At 39.8% G+C, this 24,687-nt stretch overlaps 1 protein-coding gene across 7 annotated transcripts in view; it reads left to right on the forward strand.

Annotated features, from left to right (window-relative positions):
* Nucleotides 1–24,687, forward strand: part of LOC309569543 (ryanodine receptor 3) — a 1,308,933-nt gene that overhangs the window by 1,260,406 nt on the left and 23,840 nt on the right. For all 7 annotated transcript variants that reach the window (XM_082275412.1, XM_082275411.1, XM_082275414.1 and 4 more), the window contains 4 exons: nt 6,540–6,582; nt 20,761–20,888; nt 23,830–23,890; nt 24,007–24,153. In XM_082275412.1, coding sequence (XP_082131538.1) covers nt 6,540–6,582; nt 20,761–20,888; nt 23,830–23,890; nt 24,007–24,153 — 379 coding nt within the window. The remainder of the gene's footprint in view (nt 1–6,539; nt 6,583–20,760; nt 20,889–23,829; nt 23,891–24,006; nt 24,154–24,687) is intronic.

A 24,687-nucleotide genomic window follows, 5' to 3' on the forward strand; every position in this document is an offset into this window, starting at 1 on the left:
GGTTTGATGAAGGTGTAACTAGGTCCAGTGTTGAGTTTTTTGTATAGCATGTAGTGATACTTTTCAATAGTAAAGGAAAACAGAAAAAGAGGTTTCAGATAGTCAGGAAAATAGAAGACACATTGCAATTATTTCTGTGTTTGTGTAAATTTCAATGATTATGATTAGAAAGTGGGATAGAAGAGCATAAAAAATAGGATACCAAGTAATAAAATTTGGCTCATGCAGGTAATTAAGTATGTACAATGGATGTGCCTCCACCCCGCCCACCAGTACAGCGAGACCTTCACCTTGGTAATAAAGCAGTCTATCTTCAGCAGGGTAAATAAAATTCCAAGGAGATTAGCCACAAAACATGTACACTATCAGGACCGTGCCTGCCAACTAGCCGAAGTGCACTAAAATATTATAAAGTATAGAGTTCGTACCCCCCCCCAAAAAAAAAAAAAAAAAGAATGCAAATGCTGCATAACTTTGTTACAATGTCGTGCTTTGTAGTATCATAATAGATATTGGATATGAGGAGTGTCAGGAAGTTTGAACAATTAATTAAGTCAGCGATATTGATTATATAATCAATCAATATACCATAGTGCCTTCAATATAAAATAAATTATGAAATATAACCACGCTGACCCAATTAAATATCTCTTGAATTTGCGATGTATGTAGATATTGTAAGCACAATAAAATTGTGTGAAAGTATAACCTATGCAAATAGAAAATTTAAAAAACTCTTAGATGGGCATCTCAGCAAGCATAATAAACAGGGAATTGGGAAATGGTATTTACATAAACATACACACACCCACCCACATTCACACAGGTTGAACTGGATGGACTGGCATCTTTATTTAACCTGAATGCAAGGTTTTTGGTGCCTCAGGCCAAAGAAAAAGTGGGACTTTTTAGGCAAAAAAGTAGGGATAATCTTGAGTTTTTAAATAACTAAAACAAATTTATTGAATAAAATTCTTTAAACAATACACATATTGTGTGTGCAGGGCTAAAGGCCCTTTGGTGTGAAGAGGGGATTTAGATTGAAAGTTAGTGACAGAAGGTGATATGGTGACTTTTGAATATATTTCTCTGCGTTCCGTGCTTGAATACACGACTTGGATGGGACCGAGAAAACATGAATGCCTTTATCAAGGATATCACACCATATCTGCAATTACAGTAAGTGATAAATTCAGTACACCTATACAACCCAGGATGATATTTCCATTGGGGCGATGTTTTCAAAAATACACTTACATAATATATATTTTTTGCCTTATCCATGTAGGAAGACCTTTTCCTCTGGTCCTTGATTCGCAACAAAAACTATATGGAAGGGCTGCTTCTAGGAGTGATATAATTCATAGTTAATGTTTGGTTAATGGCTGAAACGTGCTATGCAATTGTTGTTACTGTATTACTCACTGAAAATACTGCAGAGTATTGCAGCTGTGCTGGGAACTTTCTGCAGTTTGCTATTGCTCTGGTCAGAATTTGTCTATATCAGAGACTGTCATATACAAAAAATTAGGTAACAGGTTTAGCAGAGTAAAAATATATTTATTTTAACAAAAAAGTGCCAAACAACTTTTGTAGCGACTTCTCCCTTAGGTATGGAGGAGTTTGCAGGCATATATCTGCAGTAAAACTCAGTTTTGAGCTGGCTTCAAGGTATTTGGTCCAGTCAGGCAGCGCTTTCTCAGGGTGCTCGTCTCTCCCTCTCTACAAGGGGACTGGCACTCTGCTTCGTTCCCCGGCGCTTTATAGTGATCCACAGCGGGATACTACGTGCTGCGGCCATCACGCTTTATTTAACCTTACCAACAATGTAACTATAGTAATGTATTTGACAATTAGGTTACGCACAATCACGTGTATCAGTAGGATTATTATTGTAACATGGACACAAAGAATTAGTATTCCACTATAGAAAAAACACAACTTCTACAGTTAAAATTTTATGCCTAATAATAGGATGAATTGGGTAATTTACTGTCAACTTGTAAATCACATCATGAGTAAGATGGAAGTTGTTAAAAGTAATGATCAAATAATACTTTACCTAGAAAATTATTGGGGTTGAATAAAGTGCCACACCCCAGTAGGACCTTACAGGAAACCAATCCAGCATCTCAGACAAAGACAGTGTGCTGTTGATGAGGATCACAAAAGATGATGATGAAGATGATGGTGATGATAAAGATCATGAAGAAGATAAAAATGGAACCCTGGATGATAATCAAAGATGGTGCTCGAATCTTTTTCTTTCTGAATTTTCCTTTTTTTTTTTTGCAAAAATCCTCCTATCTAGGGAACAGCCTAGAGGGTGTAACTTGGAGTATTTGCTTACATCTGATTCGGGAGTAATATTACCGATAAACTGTTTGTTTGCACAGTCAGTGGTTTCACTTGTCCACCAGGTGTAGCTCTAAGACTAGGAATCCCTATATTAGGTCCTCTGGGGAAAAAAATGGATTTTACTCAATTCCCTCTTAGATAGGATATAATATGTTTATTCCTAGGTTAATTTAAATATATATTTACACATATAGGGTGTGTAGTTATCTTCCCTGTGGTGTTTATATTATTTGAAATATCAATCATCAGTGTATTATTATGTATCATCTATCATGTAACATTGGCTGACGGTGTGGGATTTTATCCAGCGATCCATGTTATTAAATAAATATTACTCCTTAAAAGATGTTTGTGTATACCTTGTACTATTTTCTATATTTCTTCTGAAAACATATAGATTACAAAACAAACGTATTTCTTATTGTAAGTTTTACAGTAAACTATAGATATAATCTTATCATGATTGAGTCTTTTGGGATAGTTGGATGTCTTATATGTGCACAAATTCAAAAGCGATTTAACCTTTTATAAAAGTGACCCAAAAGTAAAAACTGTTATGTCTTATGTAAATAGTGAAACATATAACTTGACTTCCTTTCCTTGATTTCAACAGTCTTGTTGGAACATACTAGAATGTTGACTTTTGGTCAAACATTCTTTGTGGGCTTAACTCTCCCAGAGTCCCAGATTATTAGACTTGGACAATGCCAGGAACTAACATTGTACATAAAGAGTCTTGTCTAGGCCAGGTGCGTAAATAGATCAGTGTATTGTATGTCTTTAAAAACGTGGTTCCCCCTGAGAGTCTGAGGGGTAAAACAATTGCGGGGGAAAGTAGAGTTAACACAAAGACATCAAAACTCAAAATAGGTCTCTACGCCTTGTTATTGTTGGTTGTTACAGCTGGATCCCTGGGGCTATATTGCACCCCCCACCTTCTGCAGAGTCTGGTAGCAGGTACAGGCAGCTGAAGAGATGGGAAGGTGGAGAAGTCAAGTCAGTTAGGTACCTGTAGAGGTTATATGTCAGCAAATTAAAACAAGGTACGTAATTCTGAGGGATGTTTAAGCGAGAAAGTGTGATTACCATTAGGTATAATGAGGGGAAATGGGTTGCCCCATTTTAAAGGTAGACCTTGAGAGCTGAGCTTGTCTAGCAGAGGTTTAAGGGGATGTCCCATTTTCAACATTTTCTTTAAGATATCTGGGAGGAAATGGATTTTTGGCCCCATCAAAATTTAAAGGTCCCTTACGCCAGGCTTATTGCAGAATGTCTTCTTTCAGTGTATACAAATGCTCACAGCACAATACAGTATCTCACAAAAGTGAGTACACCCCCTCAAATTTATGTAAATATTTTATTCTATCATTTCATGTGACAACACTGAAGAAATGACACTTTGCTACAATGTAATATTGTGAGTGCACAGTTTGTATAACAGTGTAAATTTGCTGTCCCCTCAAAATAACTCAACACACAGCCATTAATGTCTAAACCGCTGGCAACAAAAGTGAGTACACCCTAAGTGAAAATGTCCAAATTGGGCCCAATTAGCCATTCTTCCTCCCCGGTGTCATGTGACTCATTAGCGTTGCATGTTGCAAGGTCTCAGGTGTGAATGCGGAGCAGGTGTGTTAAATTTTGTGTTATCGCTCTCACTCTCACATACTGGTCACTGGAAGTTCAACATGGCAGCTCATAGCAAAGAACTCTCTGAGGATCTGAAAAAAATAATTCTTGATCTACATAAAGATGGATGATAGGCTATAAGAAGATTGCCAAGACCCTGAAACTGAGCTGCAGCATGGTGGCCAAGACTATACAGTAGTTTAACAGGACAGGTTCCACTCAGAACAGGCCTCGCCATGGTCGATCAAAGAAGTTGAGTGCATGTGCTCAGAAACATATCCAGAGGTTGTCTTTGGGAAATAGATGTATAAGTGCTGCCAGCATTGCTGCAGAGGTTGAAGGAATGAGGGATCAGCCTGTCAGTGCTCAGACCATACGCTGCACACTGCATCAAATTGGTCTGCATGGCTGTTGTCCCACAAGGAGGCTTCTTCTAAAGATGATGCACAAGAAAGCCTGCAAACAGTTTGCTAAAGACAAGCAGACTAAGGACATGGATTACTGGAACCATGTCTTGTGGTCTGATAAGACCAAGATATACTTATTTGGTTCAGATGGTGTCAAGCGTGTGTGGCGGCAACCTGGTAAGGAGTACAAAGACAAGTGTGTCCTGCCTACAGTCAAGCATGGTGGTGGGAGTGTCATGGTCTGGGGCTGCATGAGTGCTGCAGGCACTGGGGAGCAGTTGATTGAGGGAACCATGAATGCCAACATGTACTGTGACATACTAAAGCAGAGCATGATCCCCCTCCCTTCGGAGACTGGGCCACAGGGCAGTATTCCAGCATGGTAATGACCCCAAAAACACCTTCAAGATGACCACTGCCTTGCTGAAGAAGCTGAGGGTAAAGTCGATGGACTGACCAAGCATGTCTCCAGACCTAAACCTTATTGAGCATCTGGGGGCATCCTTAAACGGAAGGTGGATGAATGCAAGGTCTCTTACATCCACTAACTCCATAATGTCGTCATGGAGGAGTGAAAGAGGACTCCACGGGCAACCTGTGAAGCTCTAGTGAACTCCATGCAGAGGGTTAAGGCAGTGCTGGAAAATAATGGTGGCCACACCAAATCTTGACACTTTGGGCCCAATTTGGACATTTTCACTTAGGGGTGTACTCACTTTTGTTGCTAGCGGTTTAGACATTAATTGCTGTGTGTTGGGTTATTTTGAGGGGACAGCAAATGTACATTGTTATACAAGCTGTACACTCACCACTTTAAAATTGTAGCAAAGTGTAATTTCTTCAGTGTTTTCACATGAAAAGTTATAATAAAATATTTACAAAAATGTGAGGGTTGTACTCTCTTTTGTGAGATACTGTACATCTCAGAGATGGTCTGGGTCAGGGGATCTGGGTTCCTGCGCTCTGTGGACTCTGTTGATGGCATATCTGTCTAAGGTGGGTGCTTAAGGTAGCTGTTGAAGATCACAGTGACCATGGCCTGAAGGTTGTTCTGTGTGGTGGCCTCATGAATACCCCTGAGCCTGATATTCTGGCAGTGGCTATGGTTTTCCAGATCATCAGTTAAAAGATGTAACTGTGTCACTTGTGAACTAAGAACATTGGAGCTTTAAATCTCAGTGATAAAATTACTTAGAGCAGTGGTGTCCTGTACTGCAGCAGTCGGTTTGCTCTCTATAGCTGCCACTTCTTGTTATATGAGCAGTGTCTCACTCCTTATAGCTGTTTCCACTCTGCTCACCAACATCTAAAAGTCAACCTTAGGTAGTATAGTGTGAAGAATGGACCAGAGTGCACATTCGCCTGGGGTTGCTGAGGTCAGCCAGTGTAAGGCTGGGGAGCTGTACTCACTGTAGGTTGTAGCATTTCCCACACAGTTGAGTCCCCGTAGTCTCCCCTTGTCAACACTGCAGCAGATGGAGTTTGAGCCGCCATGTTTGTGTCTAACCCTAGTAGTAGGTGAGCACTCTGATTCCCCATAGCTGGTGTCTAGGGATAGTGTAAAGAAGCACATGAGGCAGGGAGACCGGTCCCTGACACGGGGGAAGGAGGCAAATTGTGGTCATCAACAGGCTCACATGTCTGTAGGAGCACTGGGTGCTGTGCTGAAACAGGGGAGCTTACATTGCTCAGCAGGATTTGGCTGCGGTGGGGCAGTGCTGTGGCAGTTTGTCAGGTCTCCTCTTGTCAGTGATCCCCTTGTGGAGATAAACTGAGGCTAGTTGGTGACTGCATGGTAGCTATACGGTAGAGAGCCTGGTAGGTAGCTGTATAAGGTAGATGGCCAAGGAGCTCAGCCCCTGTAATCTTTCCAACCTTTTGTAATGATCAAGATAACCTTTGAGTGCTTGAATAATATAAAATACTGCAAGCAATTAGTTTAGGAGAACGTGGCCTCTTTAGGATGGATTACTAAAAATTCATATTTTCAAGAATAAAACACTCTAAGCCTAATCCAGACCCTCATTAACTGTAGTAACTCCTTGGCTTTTGTCATTAAAATGGAGATCACGTGAATCTTTTTAATACTTATTATAGTGTTGCCGTTAATTTGAATATGACTTTTTTTTTTTATTTTGTTTTTAGGTCTTTCCCTAATAATTACTGGGATAAGTTTGTTAAGAGGAAGGTAAGTCCTTGGTTTCTTGTGTGTATAGTTACTGTGAATGTCATACAATGCATTATTTGTTTATATAGTTCAGTGGGAATTAAATGTTTAATATAGTACACGGAACACAATTGGCATTAAATATAAAAAAAAGATTTAATATAGTAAGTACAAAACAACTGCAACTCATTTTAGTTGAACCATTTTGAAGACAGACGCACACAGAAAAAAAACAGTTTCAAGGGACAAGACCCTTTTCTTCAGAGCCACTTGATTCCCTGAAGAAGAGGGTTCGTCCCTAGAAATGCATTAGCTAATCTCAGTGATGCCAGATTTGTGGTGATGTTCATCCTCATTAAGGACTACCTTGCCACTTGGGTCTGGTCTATATTGCTGTCTTAGCCTCTTGTCATTGTGGGTATGCACTTTTTACTTTCTCCTTTTCCAATAAAGTTTTATCTGGTAATGCACTAGGCCTTTGCACCCTTTCATTGTTCGTGTATGTCTGTTTTCAAGATTTCCCAGTCTGAAGAGGGCAGTATTGGCACAGCTTACCACTTTGTGACAAGGATTGATATTTGAAAAGTCTATAATGAAGCTCTTTTGTTCCTCACAAAGTCCTTATGGTGTCATTTGGAAATGCATCTGTGTTTATTAACCACTTTGAGGACTGGCATGTTAACCACCTCAATACAGTGCTTCAGCTTTCAATGCTTTCACACTTTGAAAGACAATTACTCAGTCATGCAACACTGTACCCAAACAAAATTTTTATAATTTTTTTTTCCACACAAATAGAGCTTTCTTTTGGTGGTATTTAATCACTACTGGGTTTTTTCATTTTTTGCGATATAAGTGAAGAAAGAGTGAACATTTTTTTGTATCTTCTATTACAAAATTTTGAAAGTAAGTAATTTTTGTTCAATAATCTCGGGCCAAAATTTATACTGCTACATATGTTTGGTAAAAATAACCTAAATTAGAGGATATTACTTACTCTGTGTGAAAGTTATAGAGTCTACAAGCTATGGTGCCAATCATTGAAAATTGATCACACCCAATCACGCCTGATGTACTGACTGCCTATCTCGTTTCTTGAGGCCCTGAAATGTCAGGACAGTCCAAATACCCCCCAAATTATCCCTTTTTGGAAATTAGACAGTCTAAGGTATTTAGCAAGAGGCATGGTGAGTTTTTTGAAGTTGTAATTTTTTCCCCCAATTCTTGGAAAAATTAGGAAATTATACCATATGTGTAAGACTTTTACACAGCCTGGCCACATAGAAAGTTCCAACATACAAGTAGCACCTCCAGGCGTTCTAGGAGCATAAATTACACATAAAATGTCCTTACGACCTATCAGAAATTTGAAGGCCCTGGAGCTCCAGGACAATGGAATTACCCACAAAATTACCCTATTTTGGAAAGCAAACACCCCAATGTATATTCTATGAGGCATGCCTGCATATAGGTACCTAGGTACTCTAAAGGGCTGCAGATAGGTACTCAGGTACACTGATAAGCTGCAGATAGGTACTCGGGTACTTTAATGGGCTGGAAACAGGTACTCAGGTTCTCTGATGGGCTACAGATAGGTACTCAGGTACTCTAATGGGCTGGAGACAGGTACTCAGGTACTACAAATGGGCTGGAGACAGAGACTCTGATACTCTGATGGGCTGCAGATAGGTACTTGGGTACTCTGATGGGCTGGAGACAGGTACTCGGATACTCTCATGGTGTAAGGAGAATACCTATAATAAGTGGAGACCAATGGCCGACAACATCAGGCAAGCTCAGTTCTCAGGTCTGCGAGAGATAGGAAAGTCTGAATTACTAGACCAAAAATCTGTGTTGGGATCACAAGCCAAGTTAGGTACAGGGGAGAGTTTCATAGCCGGTGTCACAAGCCAAGATCGATGCAGGAGGAGGGTTTCGTAGTCGGGGTCACAAGCCAAAGTCATTTCCAAACAACCATAGAAGTAGCTCAAGTAGCATGCAGGATCAGACCACAAACATCTGCCGACAGGAAGTGCAGAGGCAAGGCTTATATAGGAAGGTCATGGGAGTAGCAAGGAGTTCAAGGTCCAATAGCAATCAAGACACAAGGCAGGGTTGTCCATTAGATCAGGCAGGATTGTCCAATAGATCAGGCAGGGAGTTGTCCTGTATCCTAGATAGCTCAGCGAGAAGAATCAATGCCAGACACAGAAGAGCCCAGGTCCTGACAGTACTCCCCTCCTCTCTGGATGTCTTAGGGCCAGGTTTTTGATGAAATCTCTGGAGAAATTATCTTATTAATCTGGAGGCATAAACATGCTCCTCGGGCTCCCAAGAATCCTCCTGTAGTCCATAGCCTTTCCGTTTTAATAGGTATTGTAGTTTACCACGATGCATACAGGAGTCAAAAATTGTATCAAATATGAATTCTTCTTCCCCTTGCACCTGGGAATGGTCTGATGGAGGATGTGTACGACCAGAAAAAAGCATTACTTCTGAAAGGTTTTAAAAGAGACATATGAAAAACAGGATGGATCTTCATAGAAGGTGGTAGTTTAAATTTGTAAGCCACAGGATTAATTTGCGCAATTACTTTGAAGGGTTCAAAGAACTTAGGACCACATTTCTAAGAAGCAAGTTTAAGTGTAAGTGTTTAGTGGATAGCCAGACCTTTTCACGTAATGAATAGGGAGGAATGGTTCGTCTGTGTCTATTTGCAATTACCTTAAAGGATTCTTGAACTGCGTTTAAAGTCTTTTTCAGCAATTCCTGATTATTTTGTAAAGCCGAAACCCCTGCATTTACAGTTGGTAGAGATGACTCTACGAGAATTCTGGGGATAAAAGATGGATGACATCCATGATTGGTAAAGATTGGGCTTTAAGAGATGGAACTATGGCAGGAATTATTATATGCGAATTATGCAAACGGTAGATATTCGGTCCAGTCATCCTAAAGATGGCAGATGAAACAATGAAGATATTGCTCTAAAGTTTAAATGGTTCTCTCAGTCTGCCCATTTGATTGTGGATGAAAGGCAGTTGATAGGTTAATTTCGATTCCCAGTGTAGAACAGAAGGTTTTCCATAGTTGTGATGTGAACTGGACTCCTCTATTTGATATTATTTCATCTGGGAGCCCATGCAGTCTGTAAAATTCTCTTAATAATATCTTAGCAGTGTCTTCAGCTGTAGGAATACTAGTGATGGGCACAAAATGAGCCATCTTAGTTTAAAAGGTCCACCATCACCATGAAAGTAGTAAATCCCTTGGAAGGGGGTAGGTCCACAATGAAATCCATGGAAATGGATCCCTATGGTCGCAATGGCACAGGGAGAGCCTGTAGCAGACCTATCAGGAGGGAGCATGGTACTTTGTGTTGGGCACAGGTTTCACATGAGAGAACATACACCTTTGCATCTTTCCAATAGGAAGGCCACCAAAAGGTAGGAGCAAGGAGGTCTACTGTTTTCTAATTCCAGGGTGGCCAGCAGATTTTGAATCATGCACCAGCTGATGGACCTTAAGTTGTTCCTCTTCAGGGACATACATTATTTTTTCAAAGGTCCAGCAGCCTTCATGAAAGTCCATGTGCACATTTTCTGGTGGATTGTTTAAGAGTGGGTCCTGATCATCAGTTTCTTTAATCTTTGAAAGAAGCGCTGCAGGGTACATTACTGCAAAAAGTGTCTGTCTTGTAAAATAGTACTTACTGGTTCTAAGTTGGTAAAAGAGTCACCAGACATTCTCAATAAAGCATCCGTTTTTCCATTTTTACATCCTGGTCTGTAAGAAATGACAAAATTGAATCTTGAAAAAAAAGAGTCCATCTTGCCTGCCTTGCATTGAGCCTCTTTGCGGATTCAAGTAATTCAAGATTTTTGTGGTCAGTAAGGTCAGTTACGTGATGTGTGGTGCCCTCAAGAAGGTGTCTCCATTCAGTGAAGGTTTCCTTTACTGCTAAAAGTTCCTTGTTGCCGATATCACAGTTCTGTTCTGCAGTTTTCATTTGGTGGGAATAAAGGCACATGGGTGTAATAACATTTTTTCACCAATTCTCTGAGCAAGAACTGCTCCAATGGCTTTTTTGCACGCATCTACTTCTACTATAAAGGGAAGTTCTGGGTTAGGATGTACCAGTACAGGTGCAGTGGTGAATAAGGTTTTCAGATGTGAGAAAGCCATTTCTGCCTCTGTGGACCACTGGAAGCGTGCCTCCTTCCTTGTCACGTGAGTAATGGGGCCACAATTTTTGAAAATGTTTTAATAAATCTACGGTAATAGTTTGCGAACCCCAAGAACCGTTGAACATCCTTTAAGTTCTTGGGGATAGGTCAGTCTAGGATGGCTTGGATCTTGCTGGAATCCATGTTCAGCCCTTCAGGAGAGATGATGTAGTCAAGAACTGCGTACGGGTCTGTTCAAAATCACATTTTTCCAATTTAATATATAATTTATTTTGTCTTCTAAGACAGTACGGACGTGATCCCGGGCCTCCTGTAAATTGGTTGGAAAGATAAGTATATCATCCAAATAAGCCACCACAAACTGGTCTAACAAATCTCTGAAAACATAATTTATGAAGTGTTGAATGGTAGCTGGTGAATTACAGAGTCCAAAGGCCATTACTAGAGATTCATAATGCCTATATCTTGTTTGAAAGGCCGGCTTCCATTCATCCCCAGGTAGAATGCGAACAGGATTATCTGCACCCCGCAGATCAAGTTTGGTGAAAATCTTTGCTGTTCTTAGTCCCTCAAATAGTTCTGAAATTAATGTAAGTGAGAGATAGGAAAGTCTGAATTACTAGACTAATAATCCGTGTTTGGGTCACAAGCCAAGTTAGGTGCAGGAGAGAATTTCATAGTCAGGATCACAAGCCAAGGTCGATGTAGGAGGAGAGTTTCGTAGTCTGGGTCACAAGCTAAAGTTGTTTTCCAAACAGCAATAGAAGTAGCTCACGTATTATGCAGGATCAGACCACAATAATCTGGGGACAGGAAGTGCAGAGGCAAGGCTTATATAGGAAGTTCATGGGAGGAGCAAGGAGTTCAAGGTTCAATAGCAATCAAGACACGAGGCAGGGTTGTCCAATAGATCAGGCAGGATTGTCAAATAGATGAGGCAGGGAGCTGTCCAGCATCCAAGATAGCTCAGCGAGAAGAATCAATGCCAGACACAGAAGAGGTCCCAGATTCAAAGCCAGGGTCCTGACAGATGGCCTGCAGATAGGTACTCAGGTACTCTGATGGCCTGGTGACAGGTATTCGGGTACTCTGATGGGCTGGTGACAGGTACTCTGATGGGCTGGTGACAGATCCTCTTTGTTACTGGACAATCAGTGTGTTTTTACTGTGCACTGTCATCGGTAACTGCCTGTTACCGCATCCTCCTCCCTACACAGGATCAGTGTGTGAGGAGGAGAACCCGGTAACAGGCAGTTACCGGGTTTGTTGACATTTGTGACAGGCTGAGATTGGACTGAGTCAGTCACGTGGTAAAGAGCTCATTTCATTGGCTCTTTACCCGGATCGAGGATGGGCTGTGTCAGAGTGCTGCGCGCGCCGAAAACAGGCGGGAGGGAATATTCCTGCCAGGGTCTTTTTACAATGTGCCGATATCGATGGGGTTAAACCCCTTTCCTGTTCCTTTTTCAGCACTGTGGTAAATTGGATAACAATTACTGGGACATGCAGTGCTGTACTCTTTGTACGTTTTATTTTTTTTGAGACAGACAAAGCTTTCTTTTGATGGTATTTAATTACCTTTGGGTTAAAATTTTACTATATAAAGGAATAAAGACTTAGCATAAAAAAATGTTCATCGTTTTCTATTTATAAAGCTTTGCAAATAAAAAAAAATATTGTATTTAAACATTTTGGACAATATGTATTCTGCTACATTTCTTTGCCAAATAGAACGTTCAAAAACATACTGTGTAGGTAAACTTACGATTGCACCCAAAACATTCTTCTACTCATCCCAAGTATGAAGATACCACATGACACTTTTGTTTTACAGCCCAACTGTATATATGGGCCCAAAGGGCTTTCAGAGGGCAGAAATAACAATTTCTGGACCTATTAGAGGAGTTTGGAGGACTGGGACAGTAGAAACATCCAAAATTGACCACAATTTTTGAAAAACAACCACCCCAAGGTATTGTAGGAGGCATAGTGATTATTTTAAATATTCTTTTTTTGCCAAAAGTTTTGAAAAATTTGAAAAAAATTAAAATGTTTTTTCTTTTTTTTTACACAAAACTGCTAATTAACCACTTAAGCCCCGGAGGATTTGGCTGCTCAAAGACCAGGTCCTATTTTGCGATTCGGCACTGCGTGGTCGTGCGATGCTGTACCAAAATAAAATTAAGGTCCTTTTTCCCCACAAACAGAGCTTTCTTTTGGTGATATTTTATCACCTGTGCGATTTTTATTTTTTGTACTATAAACAAAAAAAGAGCAACAATTTTGAAAAAATAGCAATATTTTTCACATTTTTTGTATGAAATTCTCAAAAGAAAAAAATGTAAAAATCTAAATTTTTAAACATTTTAGGCCAATTTGTTTTCTGCTACATATTTTTGGTAAAAAAAAAATTGCAATAAGCGTATTTTGATTGGTTTGCACAAAAGCTATTGCGTTTACTAATTACGGTATAGATTTATGTCATTTTTATTGTTTTCTTTTTAACTAGTAATGGTGGCGATCTGCAATTTTTTTTGCGGGACTGCGACTTTGCAGCGGACAGATCGGAGCCCTGACTGAAATTTTTGACACTTTTGGGGGTACCATTGACATTACTACAGTAATCAGTGCTATAAATATGCACTGTTACTGTAAAAATGACACTGGCAGGGAAGGGGTTAACTTAACTGGTGATCAAGGGGTTAAGTATGTCCCTAGGGACGTGATTCTAAATGTGGGGGGGGGGCGTGGCTTGTGATGTAATCACAGAGACTTACGATCCTACACAGCAAGATCGCATAGCCTCTGTGATTACTTTAGTGAGAATGACAGATGGCTGTGTTTGCATCAGCCATCTGTTTTTCTCCCTCTCCTGCGGGAGATCGCGAGCGGCTGCGGGCATTGGAGATGCCGGTAACACGCACTGGCTCCTTAGGGAACAAGCGGGGGCGGGGACGCGCCGCCGGCGCGCGCGCTTGCCCCCTACAGGCTCGTGGGTGAGCGACGTACCCCTACGTCACTTTGCCTGAAAGTGCCGAGTGCTGAGTGCCGCAGTAAATAGTCGTTAGGCGGTCGGCGAGTGGTTAAAAGATATTTCTAATACTTAGTAGGGGCATACTTAGAATTACACACAAAAATACATTCTGCAATGGGGATACCACATATGTGAGACTTTTCCAGAGCCTAGCTGCATGGAGGTCCCTGCCCAAAATCCAATGAGCTCTTTCAGGGTTTTAAGGGGTATAAATTATGCATCCAATTTTCTGACTACCTGTAACATTTTTTGAGAACCTGGAGCACCAGGACATTAGAAACACCCACAAAATGATCACATTTTGTATTTGTTTATTTTGCATCGTATTTTTTTGGAAACCGAATAATTATTTTTATTTTTATTTTTTTTTTACACAAAGATGTCAATAAAAAGGATATTTGTAACACACAGCATGGGCATTAGAGTTACACCCCAAAACACACTTGAGTATGGGGATACCACTTGTGTGGCACTTTTTCACAGCCTAGCCACATATGGCACTTTTCCACTGCAAGTACCGGCTCGGCCCTGCTTGGACCTGCTTGCTTTTCCACTGCTGGTACCGCATGGTACCGTGTTGGAACGGTTCGGTACGGTTTGGTATGATTTGCTTTTCCACTAAAGTAGTACTAAAGTTAAGTGGGTGGGATAACAACGATTCTCTGACCAATCAGTGGCTAGTAGTGACTGCATGCAAAGGATTGTGGGATATGGTACCGGTATGGTACCTCTTGGAACCACAATCGAGGTGGTACTGTTTTAGAGAGCCGTACCGTTCGGTTCCATGCAGTGGAAAAGCGCCGCCATATTGTACTGTACCGAACCGTTCCTACACTGTACCATGCGGTACCAGCAGTGGAAAAGCACAAAAGCAAGCCGAACCGTTCGGTTCCATGCAGTGGAAAAGCGCCAATAGAGGGGTCAAAAAACCAAGGAGCACCTTTAGGCTTTCAAGTTGCATAAATTATGCATCTAATTTCCTAACTACCTTTTACATTTTTTTGAGGCCATGGAGCACCAGGACAGTAGAAACACCCACAAAATGATCACATTATGGAAAACAAACGATAAAAAGTATTTATTTTTTAATTTTTTTTTTTTAGTTTTTAATACTTTATTTTGTGCCCCAGGTTTTTGGAAAATGGAGGAAGAAAATGAAGAGCTAAGTAAAACCTTGGACAGAGGGGTGGCTTTGGATTTAGTAAAATTATTTATTTTCATAGAGATATCTTGTGTGAGACTTTTTTTGCAGCCAAGTTGCATAGATGGGCCCAAAATCAAACATTCACTTTTCAAGGGACATAAAAGGAATTGGGTTTACTGGCAATTAATTGTTGGGCAAACAGGTTCGATTTCTCCACAAAAAGATTTCTGTTTCCACCTAAAATTTTAGTTGGACTGTAAATGGGGGGCTGACAGGCATTGCTGTAGTAGAGGGTCAACACCAAGAAAGTTTCTCTGGGACACTAGTGTGGGCCCTAAACCTTTGTGGCTGATGTAACATCCCACTACTTGTGCCTACCACTTCACCAGAATATACTGCACTTCTGGTGCTTGCCTGCTGCAGTTTAGTAGGATGCTCAGTGCTTGGTGACATAGTACACCTGACTGTTTTTCCAGGGACCCCTTTATCCTCCGAACCTGAGAAGGCAATTAATGAATCATTGTTTCCTCAAATTCATATTTCAAATCTGTCAGGTCTCCCTTATCAGTTATACTCAGAAATAGAAAGGACCCCTCACTAGTGTACTTTTTTGGCCATTTTTTGCATTATCTGTACCAATACCTGACGACACTGGTGCGGGTTGGTGATCTGGATGCCCATATTGGCTAACGGTGATACTAGATGACTCTGTACTGGTGTGGCTAGCAATCAGATTAATGGGGCTGGCTTACACTGGCACTGGTGTGGCTAGTGATCAAGACTATGTTGTTGGCTTACACTGGCTCTGGTGACACTGTACTGGTGTGGCTAGTGATCATGATGCTGTTGTTGGTTTACAAAGTCTTTGGTTGCATTATACTGGTGTGACAGTAATCAGGACAATATTGCTGGTTCACACTAACTCCGGTGACACTGTCTCTGGTATGTCAGAAATCAGACCACTGTGGCTAACTTACAGTGGCACTGGTGTGGCAACACTGGCTAATGATCAGCACACTGCTGCTGGTTGCACAGGTTCTGGTGTGGCTAGAGATCAGGAATGCTATTAATGGCTGCCCTGGTCTGGTGACAATGACAATGTTGTTGCAGAAATCACGAACATTGTTGCTGGCTTACATTTGTCTAGTGACACTGGGACTATTATGGCTAACAAACAGTTATGCTTACACTGGTCTGGTGGTGACACTGGGACTGGTGTGACTAACAATCAGAAACACTGTTGCTAGCCGCCATTGGTCTGGTGGCCTTGGGGCGACTGTACCTAGTGATCAAGAACACTGTTCCTGGCTTCAGCAGACTGGTGACACTGGCACTGGTGTGGCATTCATTATAAACACTGTTGCTGGCCTACACTGGTCAGTTGACACTGGGACTGTTGTGGCTAATGATCAGGAACACTGTTGCTGGGTTACAGTGGTCTGGTGACACTAGGACAAAGCCCGTTTTTAAATGGCTTTTTGCCCTCAGGAAGCAGCATTTAGTCTATTTTTATAAAGCAGCTAGACAGCAAGTGGTTAAACAAATATCAACTAGGGCAAAAAAAATGTGTTTCATTTGATCAAGCTGTAATGTTTCTGCTGTGTTTAAAAAATGTTTTGGATTTGCAATCAGAATGTGCTTGTATCAGTTGATCCATAGTTGTGTACAGTATAATAATCAGACTGTTTATTTAGTAAATTTTCAAGTCTTGAACTGAAAATATGACACGACTTGACAGAAGAAATTAATTAGCAAATGTAGTAAAAAAACTATGACTGCACTAAATTGCAGAGGTAAAATGTTCACATATTTCTAAGGTGCTCTGCTGTCAATAATCAATCTGAAAGCAGAATAACCTGTTCAGTACTTTACTCAGAAAAGCCATGCATTGTGGTTTCAGCTGTCTGTACAAATCCACATTTTAATCAGAGAATAATATCCACCAGCTAAGTTTCCATGGATATTAAGACTTGTGGAAGGATGTTAAGTCCCAGCTGAGCACTGGGTGGTTTTAGTGCACTGAAATGTTGTCTGCAAACCATACCACAATGTTACAACCTGTGAAAGGATGAAGGAGAATGAAAATGATATGAACGTTAGTTAAAATTCCATTATTAGATTGGAAGCAGTATTTTCCTTATAGGGGGAGAGACTTGACTATTGTGGTCTGAAAAACAATATATATAAGGCTATCCTATCACCTAAAGAAAATAAAATAATGTTAAGTTGTGGCATACCAAATAATTGCATTTAAAGCAAAAACGTGCCAACACAAAAAAAACAGAAATAAGTAACCTTCTCTGACTGTGTGTTTACTTAACATTGTATCCCAGCCTGTAAGTACACTCTTCAGTGCTGAAGGACATTAGCTTGAGAGATACTTGACTTAATTACTACTCACTTTTCCTATTGGGATCATGTACTTTGATGCTGCCATCTTTGCTTCATCCAGGGGTGGGTAATGTCATTCATTTCTTATGTGAAGCACCTCCCAAGGTAATGCCCTTCAGCACTAAAGAGTGTACTTGCAGGTTGAGAAACCCACAGCCAAAGAAGATCACACATCAGCTTGCTCCTTTGTTGGCATTGTCCAGTCTGTTAGGATAAACATGTGGGATTTTTAAACACATAGAGGTTAAAAGGCTTTACTAGAACACCTTTTTTCCACTTGAGAAACACTGCTCAGCTGTGTCCTTAAAAGCTGATCCATGCATTTGGGTTCTCCCGTCATGACTACTGCAGTGCTCTACTCACTGGTGTACCTAAATCCACTATTAATAATTTTCAATATGTTCAAAATTCTGCAGCCAGAATCCTAACTAGGTCTGGTACAAGTGATCATATTACCCCTATCCTGGAGTTGTTGCACTAGCTTCCTGTCAGGTTTCGCATAGACTTTAAGATCCTCTTGTTCACCAATAAGGCTCTTCATGGCTTGGCACCCCATTATCTCTCTGAACTTGTATCAACTTACTCCCCCCCTTGTAACCTCCGCTCATTAAATTCTGGTCTGCTGTGTGTCCCCTTTACTCACCTACACTCGATGGGAGACAGAGCCTTCTCCTACTATGATCCAAAACTCTGGAATTCACTTCCTAAGAACATCAGAGAGTCATCTTCTCTAAACTCATTCAAAATAGATCTAAAGACGTTTTTATTTAGACAAGCTTTCACTTAATGGTTCCTTTTTTCCTTTATGTTATACTGTTTAATTCTTGTATTTTCCTTGTAAAGTGCTTTGAAAAGCTACCTTTAAATGCACTATATACAGTAACCTTTATTAATATTGTTATTAATATTAAAATTCTTTGAAGTGGCCCTTAACATGCTTGACTCCTTGGCGCCGGCTGCAGGCAAATATGCAGCCTCTTGGTGGCCGGGCCTTGGCAGCGAGCAACTGCATATTTGTGTGCATAAGTGCAAACAACGTTGTGCCGAGAGTGCGTGCCCTGCACACTCTTGACACAGTTACCGGCGCCTGATGGAAAACCCCTAATCGCTGCATGCGATTGAGAGATTTCCCATCATGTGGCTGCCCTGACAGCCAATCATGGTGGTCACATGACCTTAAGCCCCGCCCGGCCTCCCGGCATGTAAAACCCCTTAGGGGCTGGCACCCACCAGCTCCAGAGGGTTAAATGCACAAAATTATGCATTTGCACTATGGTTGGCAACACAGCACATGGTTCACTAAAGCACCGCAACAGGTTAGTGCAAAGGAGTGAATTCAGCCCAAAACAGCTCAAAGAAACACTGCTAAATTGACATTTTGATTGGATTAACTTGGGGTATAATGTAATTTAACCTATCTACCCTAAATATACTTGTCTGTATAAAAAATAGATACAATACAAATGTTTGTGAAATAGCTACATATCCATTATGTCTACCTGCTCATGAAAATTGAATATAATACCACAGTAAAATAAAACAAAATAGAATATATAGCAATATAAGCAGTTTTCTAAACTAATTATTTCTAACCAGCCAAGTTCATACAGTCCCTAGACATTCCTCTTCCCAATACATTTGACAAAAGTCTTTAATGTATGTGTGGATTTCACAGCTGCTTGCCAGCAGGCATTGCTTGGTAGTTAAACAATGACAAGGGCAACTCAACCTGCAACACTAAGGAGATGGCAGTTTCAAGAGACATCATAGCAAGAAGTGTGGTAAATGCACAGTTCTATTAAAAAAAAAAAAAAAACATAGTTTCCTGTATTATTTATAATAAATTAGATTGAGAGTTTAAATTCACTCCAGTAACGTAGAATGTGTTTTTGTGTCCAGAGAGAACAGTTTAATATAGATATTAACACTGACTGTAAAGATGAATATGTTTTATAAACCTCTCAAAATATGTATCCATTTATGAACTGTTTGTTCTGTGAAGCTAAGGCGTGTAAATGAATGTCTTTTCTGTGCAAATGAAAAATAATGTCAGCAATTAAAATATTTGTTCTGCACTAGCAAAAAATATTTAATTCTCCTCTTTACTGAAGTACTTCAAAATTATATTGCGCTAACATAGTGTCAGTTTTATTCTAACAGCTCTTCAGTAAATCCCTAGAGTCTTTCCATGTGGCGTGTTTTAAGCTAATAATGCATAGCAACATCGTTAATAAGCTTTTATCTCACTTAGAGCTTCAACTCTGCACTGTTGACTGAGATGTATTGCATTTTAATTGTTTTGTCTTTTTTGTCATTGCAAAGAAACAATCTATATTTCTTCTAGCACACAGGAAATTATAGCAAATAAGTGGATCTGTGCCACATGGGACAGATGTTCAGAAATAATTGTGTGATCATGGTTTATATTCTTAGCACATGGCAACTTTTAGCAACATACTTGTTATAAGATGCAAAGCGATTTCCTTGTCCTTCAGTGTTCCTATAAATGTATTATGAGTGCATTGCTTATCAATGTAAACACTAAACAAATCTGTTACTTCAGTAAGCAATGAGGGTAGTTTAACATGGACATAGATGTATGTGTGTTATTTAAATACCCAATACAAACCTAAAACCCAAAACCTGCTGTAGTGATCCATGAATGAATGCAGAAAAAGTGCCCCTTCCACCACACATGCCATATTGGGTATAATAAAGCATGGCAGGCAGCATGATGCCTAAGTGTTTAACAACTCTCCAGACAGTTTTGAGGTTCTGGATTTGATACTGTTGCCTTAAACTAAACCTGACTATAGATGAGTCATTTGTTTGTTTGTCAGCCAGTTGGCTGAGCAAATAAAAAAAACTAACAGTTTTCCCTATCCACACATTCGAGGTGGATGCGGGAATCCTCCCCACTGCATTATTGTAGTCTGAATGAATACATTGATCAGTGATGCAGCTGATTGGCTGCATGCGCTGATTGAACACAATTTTTCCAACAGTTCAATTTGAGAGAAGTTTATCCCCTCTCAAATGGGAACTGCCATAGATGGATCGAAATGTGGCTGATCCCTGCTGAATCTGCTGAATTTTGATCCATCTATGGCCAGGTTTATCCTTGAAATATTCAAATTAGATCAGTTTACCTATTGAAAAGCTGTGAGCATCTAGATAAATAGGATGGAAACTTGTCAAGGGGAGGGTCTTCTGTCTCTCACTTTCTTGCTCTTAAATTGCAAGGGAATTACCATGTGCTACCCAAAAAATAGTCCCTAACAGTGCATGCTTTTCAGAAATGGCTAACAGTGCAGCCAATTGCACTTTTTAGCCAAGTTTTTTTTTAAAAAAAACTCAAAATACAATGTCTCTAATGCCAGCTTGTAAGAAAATGTATATTAGTTGTGGACTTTAATGTTTGTGAAATTGTTTTCTTGGCTTAGGTCATCAATAAATATGGAGACTTATACGGAGCAGATAGAATTGCCGAACTCCTTGGATTGGATAAAAATGCTCTGGATTTTAGCCCTGTAGAAGAGACCAAAATAGAGGAGGGATCACTTGTATCATGGTGTGTATAAAATATTTTTTTCCTTTAATAATTATAAATGCCAGCTGTAATCAGCAAAATATGATGAACATGTTGAGTGCAGAATATTGTGCATTAATAGTGTCCCTACTTTGGCACACAAATCTTTATTGTTCAAGTTCAGTGCAGTGGAGAAAGTCAGCAGAGCTCTTTACACACATCGGCTCCTGTCATTGTCAATGCAACTTACTATGTACATGTACTTCTCATTTCCATATAGTCATTAGCCTTGGGATCAGGCACATTTAAACACTTTGCATAATGCTGACCTTGAGGTGACATTCTAGAAAGAAATCTCCATATCATTTATAAGTGAACTTTTCATCTGTTAAAGTGTCTTTTATTTTTTTGTCTCCCCGCAGTGATCAGAATGTTCATACAGATCAAGTGTAATTCATAATTAGGAATACTTGTAAGAAAGGGTCCTAAGCGCTAACATTTAAAACTGAGTTATCTTAGAATTGTATGTATTTATTCCACAAACCTAAGCTATAGACAGTAGTCAGCATTAGTCTTAGGCATGTTTAAAGCAGAAATGCTTCACAAAAATAATGCCATGAATATTTTTTATTAATCAATATATTTCCTAGAAAGTGAAATAAAAAGAAAAGTTAAGAAATCTAGATTTAATGTAACTGCTCTTTGTCTTAAAGATTTGTAAACGTGCATGCAGTTTCTGGAGGTATCCCCATTGTTGGTTTTTCTAATGCTGTTGGAGATTTTTCCACAGTTTTGCCCACTTCTGATAAGATATCTCCAGACTGTAGATGTGTTGTAGCAGGGCCCCAGCGTATTCTTCCAGTTCTGTAGTGGTGTAGGACATCTTCTGATTTCAAAGGAAAATGAACTTGATTTTTTTTCTCATTAGCTGGTCTCAACCATTGCCTGTTTGTACAGAAGTGGTTAGACAGCACACCTATAAACACTTGTCTGCTGGGAAATGTCTGCCTGGGAGAGACTTTGATGAGACAGGAGGTCCACCTTGTGTCTTGCCACTATGCTCACATTTCCATGGTGCAATACTTTGTATATCTATTACAATCTCACCTTTTAGTATAGTTCCCCCATGCCAAGTGTTATTCCTTCTGCACTGCTGTTTCGGCTTCAGTTAATCATTTTGGTTCATTAAGTTGGCCGTACAAATCCTTTTATTTAGGCTGCAGGGCAAACAAAAGAAAATGAATAGATTCCTCCATACATACTAACAGCAAGGATGGATGACTCTCCCCTGCCAGGCTATTGTATTCTGACAGCCGCTTAGCCGGCTGTTAGAATACATGATTAGTGCCTGCATATAATTGCATGCAGGTGCTGTTAATTTTATGACAGGCTTCTTCTACAAAAGTCAATTGAACAACTGTTTGCTGAGTGATGATGGATGGGTCATGCAATGCTCTAATTTCAACCAAAATTCAAACAGTGTGTGGCCACCTTTACACATTATTTCATTGATTATTGGCACCTGGTATGGAGCACTGGGCTATATGCCTACAATTTTCTTTTTTTTTTATTGGAAAATAGTTTTTTTTTTGTGAGGGTCATTTAAATAACATATTTCCTTGCTTTACTTTTTGCAGAAAGGTTTGAAACTCTATATAGTATATAATTCAGCCTTTTTCAGCCAGGGTGCATAGGGGTACCTTTTGAGTTCTTCAGGGGTACCTTGGCAAAATGTGTAATAGAACCCAGCACTCATGCAAGGGCTGCAGAAATTACTTTTATGTATATTGGGTAAAAAATCAGATCCGAAGATCTGATACAACTCTGCTAACGCATTTCAGCCAAAGAAGGCCTAAATCTTAGCTATGATTTAGGCCTCAATTGGCTGAAATGCGTTAGCAGAGTTGTATAAAATTAATCTTTTATCCTGTATATAACAAAGTAATTTCTGCAGTCCCTGCAGAACTGCCAACTTCTGTTACACAATTTGGACTCTGATGGCTTGCAGAATCCATAGCCACGGCACCAGTTTCCCTCATAGCCTACATAGATTACCTGAGCACAGTGAGGTTTTTTTTTTCGCAGGACCTTGGCAAAATGCCTAAAATCTGCCCCAATTGCCCAAAATTGTACACAATCCAGCAGGTGGATCAAGCCTGCCTTTTGTTACACTAAATATTCAGCATTTTAATACATTGCACTAAAACACAGAAGTGTTGTACTGTTCCACTTCATGCTCAATTTAAGCATCAGGCAGGCATATTCTGGCACAGTCTGACATTTAAATGACATGCTAAGTAATTTATAGGGCCCCATCATTAGGGAATTACATCATTGTCCTTCCTGATATTGCAATATCTAGCCTAAAAACAAGCCAAATTAACATAAACTGCTAGAGCTCCTGCTATAATGTGCAAATATGCACAGAATATTTTCACATTATGGCAGACATATCCCACACTTTGACTTCCTCCATTAATGTGATGTATCCCCTCCTCTTTGTGCTGTTGATACCGCTGATGACATCTCCTGCTGTTCTACTTCTAGCTCCAAAGTCCTCAGCCATCTTTATTGGACAAAAAGGATAATGTAACATTGGCACATGCACATGGAAATTACCTTGTTCTGGCACCAACGGTATGCTGAGATTGTACACTAAGCACTGAGCTGCACATTTTTGGCTCAGTGTACAATTTGAACAAAAAGCTAGCAGGCAAGGAAAAATTTATGAAAACCATTTATGCTAGAATAAACCCAAGTTCCGCTTTAACCCATGCATTAGAAAAAATTTTTAGTCCACTGTGTGAAAGAAAAAGAGCTGAATATAAATAGGCAACCAAAATACAGTACAGTGCAGTAGACTCCTGTAAATAGAGTGCAAACTGATAAAAAAAATACATTTTAAAGAGCCAAGGGCATGAGACAAATTAATGAATGCAACATTTTATTATTATTCTTTTTTTTTTTTTTTTTTTTTCGGTAGGCTGAGTTCAATTGACATGAAGTACCATATCTGGAAGCTTGGAGTGGTTTTTACTGACAATGTAAGTGCCCATTTTTATAAAGATAATAAACCATGATTTGAAGATGGAATTTATCTAGTGAATGTATAGCTGGGCTGTGTTGTCATTTATAAATGTTTTTACTGTTTTCTTTACAGTCATTCCTGTACCTTGCCTGGTACACAACCATGTCAATACTGGGACACTACAACAACTTCTTCTTTGCAGCTCATCTCTTGGACATTGCAATGGGCTTCAAGACCCTAAGAACCATTCTCTCCTCAGTTACCCACAATGGAAAACAGGTACACCTGTCTAAATGTTCTTATATTTCTAATAAATCTGAGGATAGCAATTAATCTTCTACATGACACAGATTACCATTGGATTGCAATTTTTCTAAAATAAACACCAAGATTAAAAAAAAAATGATGGCTTTACACTGGAGCATGGCCTGGTTTATCTAGCAGCAGCAGCATGTATGGTCTATGACTCACTGAATCCACTAATATGTTCACATTACTCATGCCAGAAAGAGTCTTGCCTAGCTGCAGACTACTGAATTAAGTGCTGCTCATTTCACAGTTCAACCTCTGGTGTAGTACACTTAGCCATCCATCCTTTATGAATAGTTGGAATATACGAAGCCTTTGTAAATGGATAGTCATAAAAACCATGTAAGCTGTTCATAAAGCATGTCTGACAATAGCACTAGATTAGATAGTAATTCTTGCCACTTGTACTGATACTTATATTTGGGTCATGCACTTTTGTAAGGAAAAGTTCAGGGAATCAGGGAAACTAATTTACAGCAGCTCCACTTCTGTAAAAAAAAGCAA

The sequence above is a fragment of the Pelophylax lessonae genome (assembly GCF_965119305.1).
Source record: "Pelophylax lessonae genome assembly, chromosome: 13".
NCBI classification, from domain to species: domain Eukaryota; kingdom Metazoa; phylum Chordata; class Amphibia; order Anura; family Ranidae; genus Pelophylax; species Pelophylax lessonae.